The 14,118-nt window shown below is 44.4% G+C and overlaps 1 protein-coding gene across 3 annotated transcripts; it reads right to left on the reverse strand.

Annotated features, from left to right (window-relative positions):
- Window positions 1-2,628: 2,628 nt before the first annotated feature.
- Window positions 2,629-11,276, reverse strand: C11HXorf65 (chromosome 11 CXorf65 homolog). 3 transcript variants are annotated; one of them, XM_060249927.1, is made up of 6 exons: window positions 11,251-11,276; window positions 10,508-10,594; window positions 7,883-8,017; window positions 6,886-6,954; window positions 5,712-5,833; window positions 2,629-2,860 (listed from the first exon to the last, which is right to left on the reverse strand). In XM_060249927.1, exons 1-6 carry the CDS (start codon window positions 11,273-11,275, stop codon window positions 2,735-2,737), a joined length of 564 nt encoding a protein of 187 aa, XP_060105910.1. In that variant the 5' UTR covers window position 11,276; the 3' UTR covers window positions 2,629-2,734. The 3 variants fall into 3 exon arrangements, with proteins under 3 accessions (XP_060105910.1, XP_060105913.1, XP_060105911.1); XM_060249930.1 differs by lacking the exon at window positions 10,508-10,594; XM_060249928.1 differs by lacking the exon at window positions 6,886-6,954.
- Between the last annotated feature and the right edge of the window lie 2,842 nt (window positions 11,277-14,118).

Genomic DNA, 14,118 nt, shown 5'->3' on the forward strand with positions numbered 1-14,118 from the left:
GAACGACGCTGGTAAATTTCTTTTGCGTATTTGGTTCCTACTGAGTAAAATGTGCATAAGACCGCAGCCTCCAAAGAGAGGGCCAAGTTGTAGAGAGCTGGAGCAACCAAAACACCACCCTAATTTAGCAAGAGGTATTTTGGTTATTTTATATGTCCTAGTTTATGTTATGCATTGTGATGCATGCTATTGTTTTTGGTTACAGTATATATTACTGTAATTGTATATGGTAGTCTGCAAAAAGAGACGAGATACCAGTGGTAACCTGAGAGTTTTATTACAATCTACTAATTCCAATTCGGGAAGTATTTCCTTCCACTTCCACCATCTGTACAAATACTCCGGGGAGGGGGGTTGGTTTCCAGGATCCTGTAACCAGCAGCAAAATTAGAGTCATAGCTGCTTTAACCACCTCCGTTTCTCTCACTGATGATAACCCTTGAAATATTCAGATGGGGGGGGGGGAATAATGCAAACCTAGCACAGACAGTCCTGGAGGTCAGATCTCATCTAGAAGTTCAGCTTCTAAGCACAAATGCATATGGATGGAAACACTCTAGACATGTACAAAGGCCCTGCTGTTCAAATCAGGCTTTGCTTCTGAACCTGGGAATTGCACTTTCCACCCCCAGGAACTCACTGTCCTTGTCCACTGTGAGCCCTCCTCATTAGCCCATGCAACTTGAAGTAAGGGCAGCAGCAAAACAAGCTTTGATTCTGTACTGGAATTACATGATGGAAGGTACAGAAGTATGGTTTGTTATAACATGGCAAAAACCCTTTACATGAATTATTACAAAAGATTATGCATATAATTGTAAAGCCAGCACATAAGGCAGGTACAATTTGCGCAATCCCCTCTGTTCATTGTAAGCAAACATCTAAACTAAGGGGTGTGGAGGGGGGGAACAGTACACTGTATACCCTCTCACCAATCACTCTTCCAATCCATATGCAAAATATTGTGTACATAAAACCACATGCTACTAAAAAAATTAAAAGATTTTAAAAAATATGCAGGAGTTAGTAGCAATATGTCCCTCATCACCAAGACCTGATTTGAAGATATCTGGCAATTGGGACAGATGTAATCCTGATTCAAATTGTGGTGCAGCACAGTGCAGTAAACTTCCCCACAGCAACTGCTTGCTGTACAGATGTGGATGGACTGAGGACTTCTTAACCAAACAGCCATTGCAGGAATGCCTTGTGAGCCATTTGTTTTGGCTGTCCCTTCCTGTGTGCCATTTGAGCTCATGTTTCAAATTGGGTAGCAGCTTGCTTGGGAGGGGGTTGGCTGCACAGCACTGTGCACAACTGTGCAATGTTTGCCACCTGAACTTGTAGTCATTAAAGGGTTGTTCCTTAAAAGAAGGGGAGAAGGGACTTTATGAAGAAGCAGAAAAATAAATCCCCACTCTTGCATCCCTTTGGAGTGACAACCCATTTCTTTGGCATAATACTGTAGCATGGAGAAAAAATCTAGCATAAAAATGGAAATGCAGCTTTGAAGACTGTCAATCCTGTCATGGGCCCTAGTGCATCAATTGTTCTGTTGCATTATGAGACACACACCCATGCTAAGCCAGGATTCCTGTAAATTTAACAGACACAACTGCTAGGGTTGCCAGCCTCTGGGTGGTGGCTGGAGATCTCCTGGATTACAACTGATCTCCAGGCAACAGAGATCAGTTCACCTGGGGAAAATGGCCGCTTGGGAAGATGGGCTGTATGTATGGCATCATACCCTGTTGAAACCCCTCCCCTTCCCAAGTCCTACCCTCCTCATGCTCCACCCACAAAATCTCCAGGTATTTCCCAACCTGGAACTGGTAACCCTAATCTAGACATGCTAAAGAGCTCTGCATAACCCGAAAGCACTTGCACCCATTATTTTAAAGTGGCCAGGACACTACAGTCTTCCCACTTGTGCTGTTTTCTAGTTTCATGAAAATCAAGACAGACAGTCCTGACATGGTTAACATTAGAGTATCTCTTGGGGGTTAATTTCCATTTCAACAGGCCTCTCATATTCATAGACTCTGATCTAAGTATTCCTCTTAGGACACCATAAATCAGCACCTTTGCCTGATTTAATACAACAAAGAAATGACCAAGAGAATTTCTGCTTTTGTTGCATCTTAATCCCTGTGTTGTTTTCTCTCCCCACTGCTGGACTTCTAAGGCACTGGAAATGCAGTCCCCCCCACACACACTTTTGTTATAATGACCCAGTATGCCACTAGATTACCCTGACTGTTTTTGCAAGGAGAAAGGGCTACCAAACTGGCTCAGCCGGCATGCATCAACGGGAGGAGGGAATGCACAAGCCTGTACAGGCCTCACAACTGTCCATCAGTGTGTGCCCCCCCCCCAATAGTGCTATTTGCTGGGAGCTTCTTTTCACCGTGTTCTGGCAAATCCACTTTCTGCTGCAGCTTCCTTCCAGAGCTTCCAATCAGAAGCCTCCCTGGTGACATCAGCTTTAAAAACAGAAGGGCTCCAGCTCTGAATGCAAAATGGGTTCAATAGACAAGGCAGCTGCAATCCGCTCTCAGCTCCAAAAGTACTTTTTCCCAGCATCCCTAGGAAGATGGCAAGCCTGAGCAACACCCTTTTAACTAAAGGTGCTTTTATTCAAGCACATGGGAGAGGATGGCGGTGAGCCCTGGCAGTCCAGCCTTTGTGCCCCACAGACCTCTCCCAGCTCCTTCTGGCCATGTTTCGATTCTTATCAGCGATGCTTGTCCTTTCTGCTGGCCTCTATTCTGGCCTTGGCAGCTCCAGTCAACTTACGAGGTGAGCCATCTTCATCTGTGCCACCTGTCACACTTATTCCAGCCTTCCCAGTGCTTTTTCCCTGAGCAGAAAAGACAAGGGCCGTCAGTGGGGCTGGGGCTCAGAGGCAGTGCCTCCAGAAAGCCATTGTGCCTGGGGGTGGGGGTAGGATGGAAGTGTCCCACGGTACTAGATCATTTTCTTCAAGGCAAAGGTCATGGGGGCTGAACCACAAACAGAGAGTGTGGTCCTGGTTCTTCTTTTGGGCTGGTTCAAGAAGGAGACCCATTCTGGAAGGCTTGTATAGGCCATAGTGACAACCTGATTATTTTTGCAGGGCTGGGCAGGCAAGGAGAAAGCGACTCTACAAACCAGAAGACTGGCTGGGCCACAGTGCCTGCATGACAAACAGCCACAGTTTAGCAGCAACAGAGTAGGGCAGGGTTGCCAGTCTCCAGGTGGGGTCTGGGGGTCTCCTGCTTTTATAACTGATCTCCAGCTTTCAGAGATCAGCTCCCCTGGAGAAAATGGCTGCTATGAAGGGTGGACTTTATGGCCTTGTACCCCGCTGAGGCCCCTCCCCTCCCCAAACCCTGCCCTCTCCCAAATCCACCCCCCCCCCAATTCTCCAGGTATTTTCCAGCATCAACCTGGCAACCCTAGAATAGGGGAATACTGCACTATTTAAAGTTGCCAACCTTCATATGGTGGCTGGAGATCTCCTGGGATTACAGTGATCTCCAGGCAACAGAGATCAGTTCACCTGGAGAAAACGGCTGCTTTGTATGGTGGACTCTAGGGCATTATATCCCCTCCCCAAACCCCACCCTCAGAATCTCCAGATATTTCTTAGTCTAGAGCTGGCAACCCAGCATGCACTTGCAGAATCCAAGTTAGTAGGCAACTGGTGTAAATTTGTAGCAGACAGTTCTCCTGCAAGAAAATACAGGCAGCTCCTGGATCCTTTTTAAAGTTGCCAACAGTAAAATATCCTCTTAATTTAATAGAGGCTTCGTGTGTGGAAATGGGCAGCTGAAGCTTTTCAGGGCCTGGGGACAAATAATATCACTTGGTATATAACATCCAAATAAGTTTCTACTAAACGGACGGGACAATTGTTGTTTAGAAAATTTATCTACTATCTCTCCAGAGACTCCAGTCCTTCTGCCCCAAGGCCCCTGCAAATGGTGTCTGTAGGGCTGCCAAATCTGGGTTGAGAAATTCCTAGAGATTTGGATTTGGAACAGGAGGGGTGGTAGGAGTTTATCTAGAACTTAACATGCCCACTAAATCTCAAGTTGGCTGTGCTTTCCAGTCCCAGGCAGGATAGATGGGCAAGGAATGGCAGAAATGGAGGAAGGCCTTGCTTATTTTTGACCTCCTGCCTTTCTAGATCCAGTCCTCTCTCCTGCACTTCAGCCAACTTCCCAGTCAGTCTCCCCTCTGATCACAGGCATGCCAGCCTGGTTGCCTCTCTGTTATGCTCCAGTAGGAGCAGCAAGTAGTCCATAGTTTACAGTGGTCAAATCCTGGGGTTGCCAGTCCCCAGTTGGGGCAAGGGATCCCCTGGTTTGGAGACTATCCGCCCAACTTCAGAGTTATCAGAAAGCGAGGGGAGGGATGTCTGCTGGACACTACATTATACTGTATGGAGACCAGTCCCCCAGAGTATAATAGAGAATCAATCTGTGGGTATCTGGGGCTTGGGGGAGGGCTATTTTTTTAAGGTAGAAGCACCAGATTATCTGCATAGCATCCTGTGCCTTGCCCCCCCCCCCAAAATCCCCAAGTTTCAAAAAGATTGGACTGGGGATCCAATTCCATGAGTCCCAAAAGAAGGTGCCCCCATCCTCCACTATTTCCAATGAAGGGAAAGCATTTAAAAGGCATGTGTTCCCTTTAACTGTGGTTCCCAGGGAAAAAGGATGGTAAAAAGGTGTACTGAGAATTCCAGTGATTAACTACACACCTTTTAAAAATTCAATTATTTTATCCAAATACTTTTGGGCAATCACTTCTAATACATATAAATTAATGTTGAATTAGGCAGTGTTTCTTTTAAAAATAAGGGATGGAAACATCACATTGCAAATATATTTGCACACAGCAGACTCTGGAAACAAACATACCTTTTCAACAACCAAGTTTGCTAGCTTCAGAACACACACACATAGCACTTACATTAAGGAAGTTTGTGGTGAAATAAATAAATAACACCTTCAAATTCTTTAGTGTCAATTTGAAAACACAAGAAATTGGTTCAGTGAAGGAACAAAAAAAGGCTTTCTTAATAACAAGCACTTTTGTTCTATGTCACCATCGTGCAGTCATGTGTCATGTCTAGCAGGAACAGGAGGTACAATGGAGAGGGAATAAAGTATCACACTACTTACTATATGAGGGTGGGTTTTTTTTAGTGTTTTGTGTATGTGCACACAAGTGTGTGCCTGGAAGTCCTGGTTGACTCCTGGTGACCCCAAGTGAGGCTTGGACATTGAGAGACGTGGCTTGATACAGCCTGCCTCTGACTCCCAGTCTTGATATTCCAAGAAGGTCTCTTATCCAAGTACTTGCCAGGGAATGTATCCTCTCTGTATAGGCCAGTACTACAGCCTTAACCTAGTATCAGCACTGGTCAGCCTCTGAGAAGGAAGATTGATATCCTGGATGGAACTGATCTATCAGCTCTAGATGCGATGAGTCAGACAGACCATTTAGAGAGCTTTGGGATGCTCTTCGACAATGTCTGGCTCATGGAAAAACAGACTGGTGTATTTATTTGCACTGCATCCCTTCGGAGTTCAATCATCCTTGTCATACCCATGCTCCTGACTCCACCCCCAAAGTCCTCAGATATTTCCTGAGTTGGACCTGGCAACCCTAGCACCAGTTCAGTTGTAAGGATTGAAGAGGCACAGCAGTGAACTTCTCACCACCACCTGGCCTGCCATGGAAGACAGGAGTGACTCCATAGTGGGGGGCTTCTTGCCATCTTGGCTACGGAGCATCTTGAGGCGGCTCTTCTCCAGAAAGTCACACTGGTTGCGCAAGGAGTCTGCAAAAAGAACAGGGATGCTGAAACAAAACCCTGACTACATATAAAAAAAACCAAAACCCTGCCCCCACACATTCATTTATTTGAGAAATTTCTTTGCTGCTGCTTCAGAGAATGCTCAAGATGGCTGACAAAGTAAAACAAGACAAAAATATTCAACAGCATGTAACTCTTATTTATTTAGATATTTATACCGTTTTTCTCCCCAGTAGGGATCCAGGACAGTTTACAACATCCACCTTTCCATTCTCATAACACTCCTGTCAGGTAGACAGGCTGAAAGAGAGTGACCAGGCCAAGGTTACACAGCACGCTTCCACAACAGAGGGGATTCAAAGCCAAGTCTCCCAGGCTCTAGTCCATCCATCTAACTACTGCACCTAAGCCTATCACTTTATGACCTCTTATGGATATAGTGTACTTTTAGTTCCCCAAAACATTGACAGTCTTCGTTGTGTTTGTTTTTACAACAGGAGAACATTATTATTTCCACTTTACAGACCAAGAACTGCATCTGGGGAAGGCAGAGAGTTGCTTGCCTTAGAGGGCAACAAATTCCAGTTTAGTCTAGCCCTCAGGAGAACAGAAGATGTAGAGCTGGTTCTGGATCAGTCAAAGATTATCCAGTGTTAGCAACTTCCTGGAGCTGGCATGAGATGCAGCCCCTCCTCATTTAGCTCTGACCTCCCCCTGAAAAAACTCTAGTGGACAGACCTGGTGGCTGTGTCAAATCCAGTGTCAGCTCCCCTCTGACTCTAGGCTCAGTGGCCTGATTGTCCCCTTTTCACCCTTCAGTATCCAGAATGGCAGATTCCTTGAGGAAGAGATTCAGAGATGCTCACATCTGTCCAGAAACACTTCTGTTCTGAAAGCTGTCTTCCTGAGGCAGGGCAACTCTCTGTACATGCTCACTGGTGAAGGACATGCACTTTGCACCTGCTCAGGGTATTTTGCATCTGCTCTTTCTTCATCAGCCCCAGGCATGAGCTCTAGTATGAGAAACGGATGCCAAGGCAGAACCCTGGCACAGACTTAGCCCTGTAGGTTCCTACCAATCAAATCCGTCGGCGGGTTTTTGAATACAGGGTGGAAAGCTCGGTAGGCATTTTCTTGTTTAGTTCCTGCAGGGAAACAGACTCACATAAGCTGCTGGAAGCATTCATGTGTGTCAAGATCATACTTCTGTTACATTTCTCCTTAGCAAAAGCACTGAGATAAGGAATTAGTGCCTCTGATAGATTATCACAAGCTAGAAACTATGACCTTTGCTGCTCAGAGAGAGGTTGCAGACACTTGGACATAAATGCAAGACCAGTTTCCTCTAGGCAAAACAAGTAAAGGAGCAAAGGGACTGGCTATGAATGAGCAATCACATATGTGGCATGATCAGTCCTTTAAAAAGTGTGCATGCATTAGCCAAACACATTCTTGCTGACAGGTAGGTAGGTGTCTGTGTGAACATCTTGTGTTAGTTACCAAGGGGTAGGAGGCATAGGAGGAATGACCATTGCTAAGTTGAATATGTCATTTAAGGAAGGCACATATTTAAAATGTCTATCTGCCTACCATATATTATTGTAACAGCTAGGGGGATATCACCCTGGTCAGGCAGGCTGGGATCTGTTTTTTGTGCATCTGCCCCTGCCCATACTTAGCACGAATCCCAAGGGAAGGTCAGTGGTCTCTACCCCTTATAACTTCAGGAGGGAGGAGAAAAGCTTTCCATTTTAAAATGGGTGCCTGTGTGCATACAACTTTGTTGGTAACCCTCAGGTAGGAAATCTGTGTATGCCTCCTTTGAGAAGAAGGGGGCTATGGTTCAGAATAGCACACATGCATTGCATACAGAAAGTTCCAGGTTTGCTCTCCAGTTAAAGACTCTTAGTAGAAGGTACTGGGGAAAACTTTATGTACCTGAACCCCTGCAAAGTCATGGTCAGAGGAGAGACTATTGCGCTAGATTGACTAATACAAGTACTAAGGCAGTTTCATACAAATTGCTTTGAGGCTAGGGCAATGATGATTTGCTGGCCAGCTACTTGTGATTACCTGAGCCACCACGTTCTACCCTACATATGTAGTAGGTTCCCCGGGGGGTGAGGAACTTGCTGGCACTGTCTTCTGGAAACTTGACCAGGAAAAGCAGCTTCAGCGTTCCATTTTCTTCACACAAGTCAATGGGCTCTGGAAAATAATCAAAAGGATGGTGTGTGGATGTGGATTATTGCTTCTGGGCTGTCTCTCTGCTTCTTCTGGACTTTGCACCACCCTCAAGCTCTCAGGGCACCTGCTCAGTCTTTATTCTTTTAACTTGTGCTTCCAAGGCCTGTCAAAGCGAGAGAACATCCTCACAATCTCTTGAGGCACAACTAATCTGCATTCAGAGATCCTGAACCTGCTTAAGAATCAACAAAATGTTTTCCAGGATCAGACCAACATTTTTCACAGTACCCCATATCACCCAGACTGCCAAGTACTAGCAAAATCTCAAACCCTGCTCTGGCTTTTTACATGTCATGCTAGTTTTTAACTGCTGCCTTGTTAATTTAATTTTGTTTATTTTAGAAAAAATGATTGTATTGTGTTACAGAGTTTTACAATTTTATGGCAAGGCAGTTCAAATGTAATGTGTGGAGAAGTGGTTACTACACAATGTAAACAGAAGACGACTTATCAATCCAGGCACCAGCAAAAATCAGGTGACCACCAGGAACTGATCAGTGATTCACCAGTGGACCTCCACCTGCCTTGACCTAAGGATAAGAAATAAAGTGTGAAACCTTAATGAGTTAAAAATATGACCAAAGTGATTAGCTAAGTCCTTTGCTTTAAACAATTGCAAGTGCTAAGTTCAAAATCTAAGCAGGCCGATCAGTCCTTCCATCAGTGGTAGCCATTTCAAAATGGAGCACTCAGGGAAATAATGCAACACAATTCTTATTGGAAAATGAACTGCCAAGAACAAATTACATGACACCAGGGCTTGCTTTAAAAAAAAAGAAAAATAAAAGAAAAAGCCCAGCAAGAACTCCTTTGCATGTTAGGCCACACCTCCTGATGGCACCATTGTTTCACACAGGATTTGTTTGTTGAAAAAGCCCAGTAGGGACTCATTTGCATATTAGGCTGATGCCAAGCCAGCTAGAACTGCTTCCCTGCTAAAAAAAAAAAAAAAGCCCTGCATGACACTGACATTCCTTGAACAACTGTCAAACTGCTGACCTCTTTTACTTCATAAAATGAGCAGGAGAACCAAACTCTTCTCTGCTTCTTTGTCAAAGAGAAAATGATCAAGGAATTTTGTGTACAAGAGAAGAGGGAGGGAGAGCATGAGCCAACCATGGCCACTCAGGGCTTTCTTTCTGGGGGAATGTGGCGGAATGGAGTTCGGGAGCCTCTTAGTGGAAGCAAAATTCTCCAAAAAAGTTTTAAAATTCATGAGGGGCACCTGTGTGTTTCTCCTTCATTTCCTTCTTGAAAGTTCCGGCACCTCTTTTTCCAGAAAAAAAAAAAGCCCTGGACATACTGAATCAGATCAAGGTTTCCAACAGAATGTAGTCATTGTGAGCAGGTCATGCTGAGGTCAGCCTTCCTCTTCATGAAGGCCTTCAGAGAGCATTTGGTTGGCCACTGTGCAAAACACAATGCAGGACTAGACAGACCATGGGCCTAATCCAGCATGGCTGCTCTTATCTACCCTGCTATGCACTCTCATCATCTGGTATACTGCCTGCACACACAAATGTTCCATTCAGCTGTAGTGGCTAATCATCATCCATAGACCCAGACCCTGATCTATGCCTTCAGTTACCTCCAGCCAGCACAATCTGGCATTAGTCTCAATCTCAGCAATTAAAGTACAGCTTCAGGAAAGCCTTTTCATGGACAGTCAGAGCCCTTAACTTCATTTCCCTAACTGCACCTGTTATCTCTCCCACCCACAGATATCCCCATGGGCAATTACACAAAGCCAGCGTGGGCTGTTTCTAGTTGCAGGTAAAAGAAGCCTGGTCTGTCTGTAAGCTTTGAAATTCTATATCCTCCCAATACTTCCTGTTTCTGTATGTTCAGTTTTTAGAACAATAAAACATTCCTCAGATGTGTACAATCCTCCAAAGAATTTTGGTGTGTTGATGTCACCAGTGCTGGCATTGTACACCAGCAAAAATGTGATACTTCCCCAAGTATAATTGAATAACTTTTTCATTATGACCAACCAAAATATCATTCAGCAATACCAGTTTGCAAATTCCCCAGAATTCTTCATCAGACTGGATATTCATTACAAACCACTCCCCCCACCCCAAAAAAAAGATGGGAAGAAAATATGTTTCAGGTCATGGTGGAAAGGCCTCTATCATACCATGAATCAATTTTGTTTTCCCTATCCTCCCCCCACCACCACTGATCCGGTCTGATGAGGAGTTCTGAGATGCTTGAAAGCTTGCTATTATGTGATATATTTCCAGTTGGTCCTAAAAAAGAAGTCTTAAATTACAATTTCTGGAATTTTTCTGTAGACCAACAACCTGCACCTACAATCTTGACCTGATCCACCAACAGCTGTGCTGAGGGCTGTATGGAAACTTTGTTCCTAGGTTCTAAATTCACATTCCGAGTCCAGATCTCCAGCAGTCACCCTGCAAAGTCTCTGTAATCCTATGGTCATCTCACCTGTTCTCTCGAGTCCTGCCTTGTCTCGTATGTAGTGCATTAATAGTAAGAACGAGCAGTTGATGTTGGCCAGGAACTGTTGATTGTCTGCAAGAGAAGGAGCTGAGATGGCTGCTGGGCCCCTGCTTCCCCCAGCTATTCCATCTGTAGCCAGAGGTAGCTTCCCAGGCAGTGCCACACTGTGCAATATGTCCACAGTTGTCACATGTTCTGGGTTACTATTGACGGGGTAGGCATTGAGATTTTTTTCCCTCCCAGGATAAAAATTTTATTCATTTCCAATGTGAAGTTTACATAAATGTAAAAAATGTGTGCGTGTGTGGGGAGGGTGATGATGGAGGAGGAAAGTGGGATGGAAAGGAACAGTCTTTCAGGAAGCAGATCCAGACGTGTAGCATTCAGATCAGCACAAGAGCATGGTATCTTAAGGTGCTGGGGGGAGAGTACAGTGGTGATAACATGACTAATGAGCATTTTTTAAAAATGAACCTGAAGCTGGGTAAGCAGTTACATTCTTCAAATGGGATGTTGCAGGCTGCCCTGACAATTCCTTCTGTGAACGCACCAATTTAGGGAAGGAAGGACCAGCTGTGTTCTGTAAGAGAAGGGGGCAGTCCAGCTGCCAGAGGGTGCCCTATTTATGTCCAAACTTCCATCCCCAGCAGCCTGCTAAATACCTTCCTCACTTACATTTTAGCCAAGGACCCATGTCTATGGCGTCCTGTTGCCAATTCTTGCCTTACCTCCATGCTTTATGGTAATGAACATGCCACAGTTTTATGGTAATGAACATGCTCCAGTTGCACTGCTGGAGAGCTCTGCATGTTTGGCAGCCCCAGGGTCATTGTGACATCTTGTAACCTCACAATATGGAACACCATGAGAGCAGCAATGGCACAATTTCTGCAGCCATCCATTATCCGGCCACTGTTGGAAGGAACAGTTGGACTTCATTGGGAGAAGGGTGATTAACTCAGCCTCAGAGTCATGATTAACTTAACTTTGATAAAGTTTACATAGGAATGCTAAGAGTCCCAGATTTATTGGGGCAAACCAAACCGTGATTAGGGCCTTAAAAGCACAGGGTTTGCAATGGAAGCAGAGCAGGAGGGTGATAATAAAAGGTACTAGGCCAAGCTATTCACAAAGGCCAGCTTGCAGTTTGTAAATATCCAGATGAAAGATCTCCTGAGTGACATTGTGGTCAAGGGACTGGGAGGACCAGCAGACAAGTGCAAAAATGGGAAGAAAAAAAGGGCATCAGGTTGAGAATGCCCAACAGGGTGAAACATGTAGAGATGGGGAGTAGAGGGCAAGAAAACATTCTAATTGAAGACAGGGGATGAATGTGTGAATTCAATGCATCATGGGGTTTGTAGTCTTGAAACTGCATAGACAACTGATTGCTTTCATATTTTAGTTATAATGTCAATATATTGCATTCTTATAAAATCTGGAGTGGAGACAAACCTAAGTCTACTCAGGAGTAAGTTCTTTCCCCCTCTTTTTTTTGGCCATCTACTTTTTACTAGTCTTTCACCTCAGTGGGGGACACATGGGAAAGGTCCTCCCACAAAGACAGAAAGTCTTGGACACATTCAAATGGGAGCCAGCAGTCCTATACATTGCTTGACATAACCCTGTACCTGGGAAGCCAAACCTCCTGGTTAAATTTTTGAGAAAATAGCCACAGAGGAGGGCAGGGACAATCATCTGTGACTCTTAGCTGCACAAGAGCAGAAGAGAACTGAAGAATAAACATTGCAATTGTAATCAGCTCTCTCCAGGGGAAAAATACTGCAGATTTGGGCAAGATTACAGTGGCTACATCAGGAAAGTTTTAAAATATGAGAAGAATGTGGGTGTATGTCATGGAAAGACAGACTACTTCTTGTTGTGGTTGTGAACCCACTGAAATATGTCCAGGGCAGATGTATGGCACTTTGATAAAGCCAGCATGGATTTTAGCAAAACAAGCAATCAGTGCCGGAACAATATCCCTCACTGACATCATGATAAATGTCAAGCTGAGTCTCAGCAACAGCCTGAATGAGCCAACTGAATGGAAGGTGGAGATGGATACGGCAAAGTTGGCCCTAGTCAGGAACCCATGGGAAGGAAGGGGTTACAGCTAATGATCTTCCTAGCCCTACACGTACAACTCCTACTCCCTCCCTAGCTGCTATTCAATCATGCTTCAGTTACCTAAACTCTCCCTTTAAAGATCTCCCATCATAAGGTGCCAGCAGCCTTGACCCAGAATCCTGGCCGGGGGGCTACTATAGCAGTTTGCTGATACAGAAAACTGCTGGCCTGACCATGGCAGCATCACAGTTGTTGACGCATTGCAGATTTCAGCCCAGCGGAATCATGGTGGCCTGAAGAGCCAGTTGGGTCTCCTCTTTCCTCACAGAATTGCTGACACTGGCCTAGCTAATAAGTCTCAGCTTATTGTCCAGTTACAAGCTAAACTGCTTCCAGATTGCCCAAATCACCAGTTTCCCTCCAAGCTATCTCTCATGACTTCCACTTGTCATGAAGGGTTGGGAAGAAGATGCATGGCAGTGTATGACTAGAAGGCAGGACTTTGAGGCCAAGCATGAAGGGGAGACAAGCCTACAGAAGATGATCTTTTTGAACCTTGTGAGGAAAAGATCTATGGAGTAATCGCAGCTGTGAGGAATGGAAGATATCACAGAGGCAGTGGGATGGAGTCCCATGGGAAAGGAAAGGTCCCCTGTGCAAGCACCAGTCGTTTCTGACTCTGGGATGACATTGCTTTCACGACAGACTTTTTACGGGTGGTTTGCCATTGCCTTCCCCAGTCATCTACGCTTTTCCCCCAGCAAGCTGGGTACTAATTTTACCGACCTCGGAAGGATGGAAGGCTGAGACAACCTGGAGCCGGATACCTGAAAACCCAGCTTCCACTAGGGATTGAACTCATGTCATGAGCAGAGCTTAGAGAAACATTAATGTTAAAATAGACATGCCGAAACTAAAAGCCTCTTTGTCTGTTCTAAAGCAATATATTTTTGTACCAAAATTATTATTCACCCCTATAACCAACCTCTACAGTTTTATCTGACTGAAGAAAAACCAGAAGTTTGTTTATTCCAGGTATCAAGTGAAAATTTTGTATCCCAGCCCAATCACATAAAAACTCACATTGCTCTGTTGAAATATGGTACCCCTGAAAGCATGATATAAACACCTCAAAGCCTAGAATGAAAGTCCCACAGAAATAATTGCAGCAAATCATGGAAATTGAGACAACTAAGAAGTAATATATGTGTACATAAAGAATATATAAGATAAGGAGTGAGTACTGTATAATATAGTGAATAAGATGAAGCAATTGTAAGAAATGTGTATTTGTAAGTTAAAATAAGAATTATAGAGAGGTAGAAATGTTATGAGAGACAAAATAGAAAATACTAATCGTAAACAATATATAGATGGTATGATGATTGAATCAGATGTATATGTAATGAGAAAGAAAATGTAATTAAGAGAGGTGCTTGTCCTCTTCCTCCAACCCTGTTTTTCCATATTTCCCTGTAAAATCTTCCCTTTCCCTATAATTGAAATTAAATAAAACTTCTAATTTG

This window comes from Heteronotia binoei, chromosome 11 (assembly GCF_032191835.1).
Source record: "Heteronotia binoei isolate CCM8104 ecotype False Entrance Well chromosome 11, APGP_CSIRO_Hbin_v1, whole genome shotgun sequence".
Taxonomy (NCBI): domain Eukaryota; kingdom Metazoa; phylum Chordata; class Lepidosauria; order Squamata; family Gekkonidae; genus Heteronotia; species Heteronotia binoei.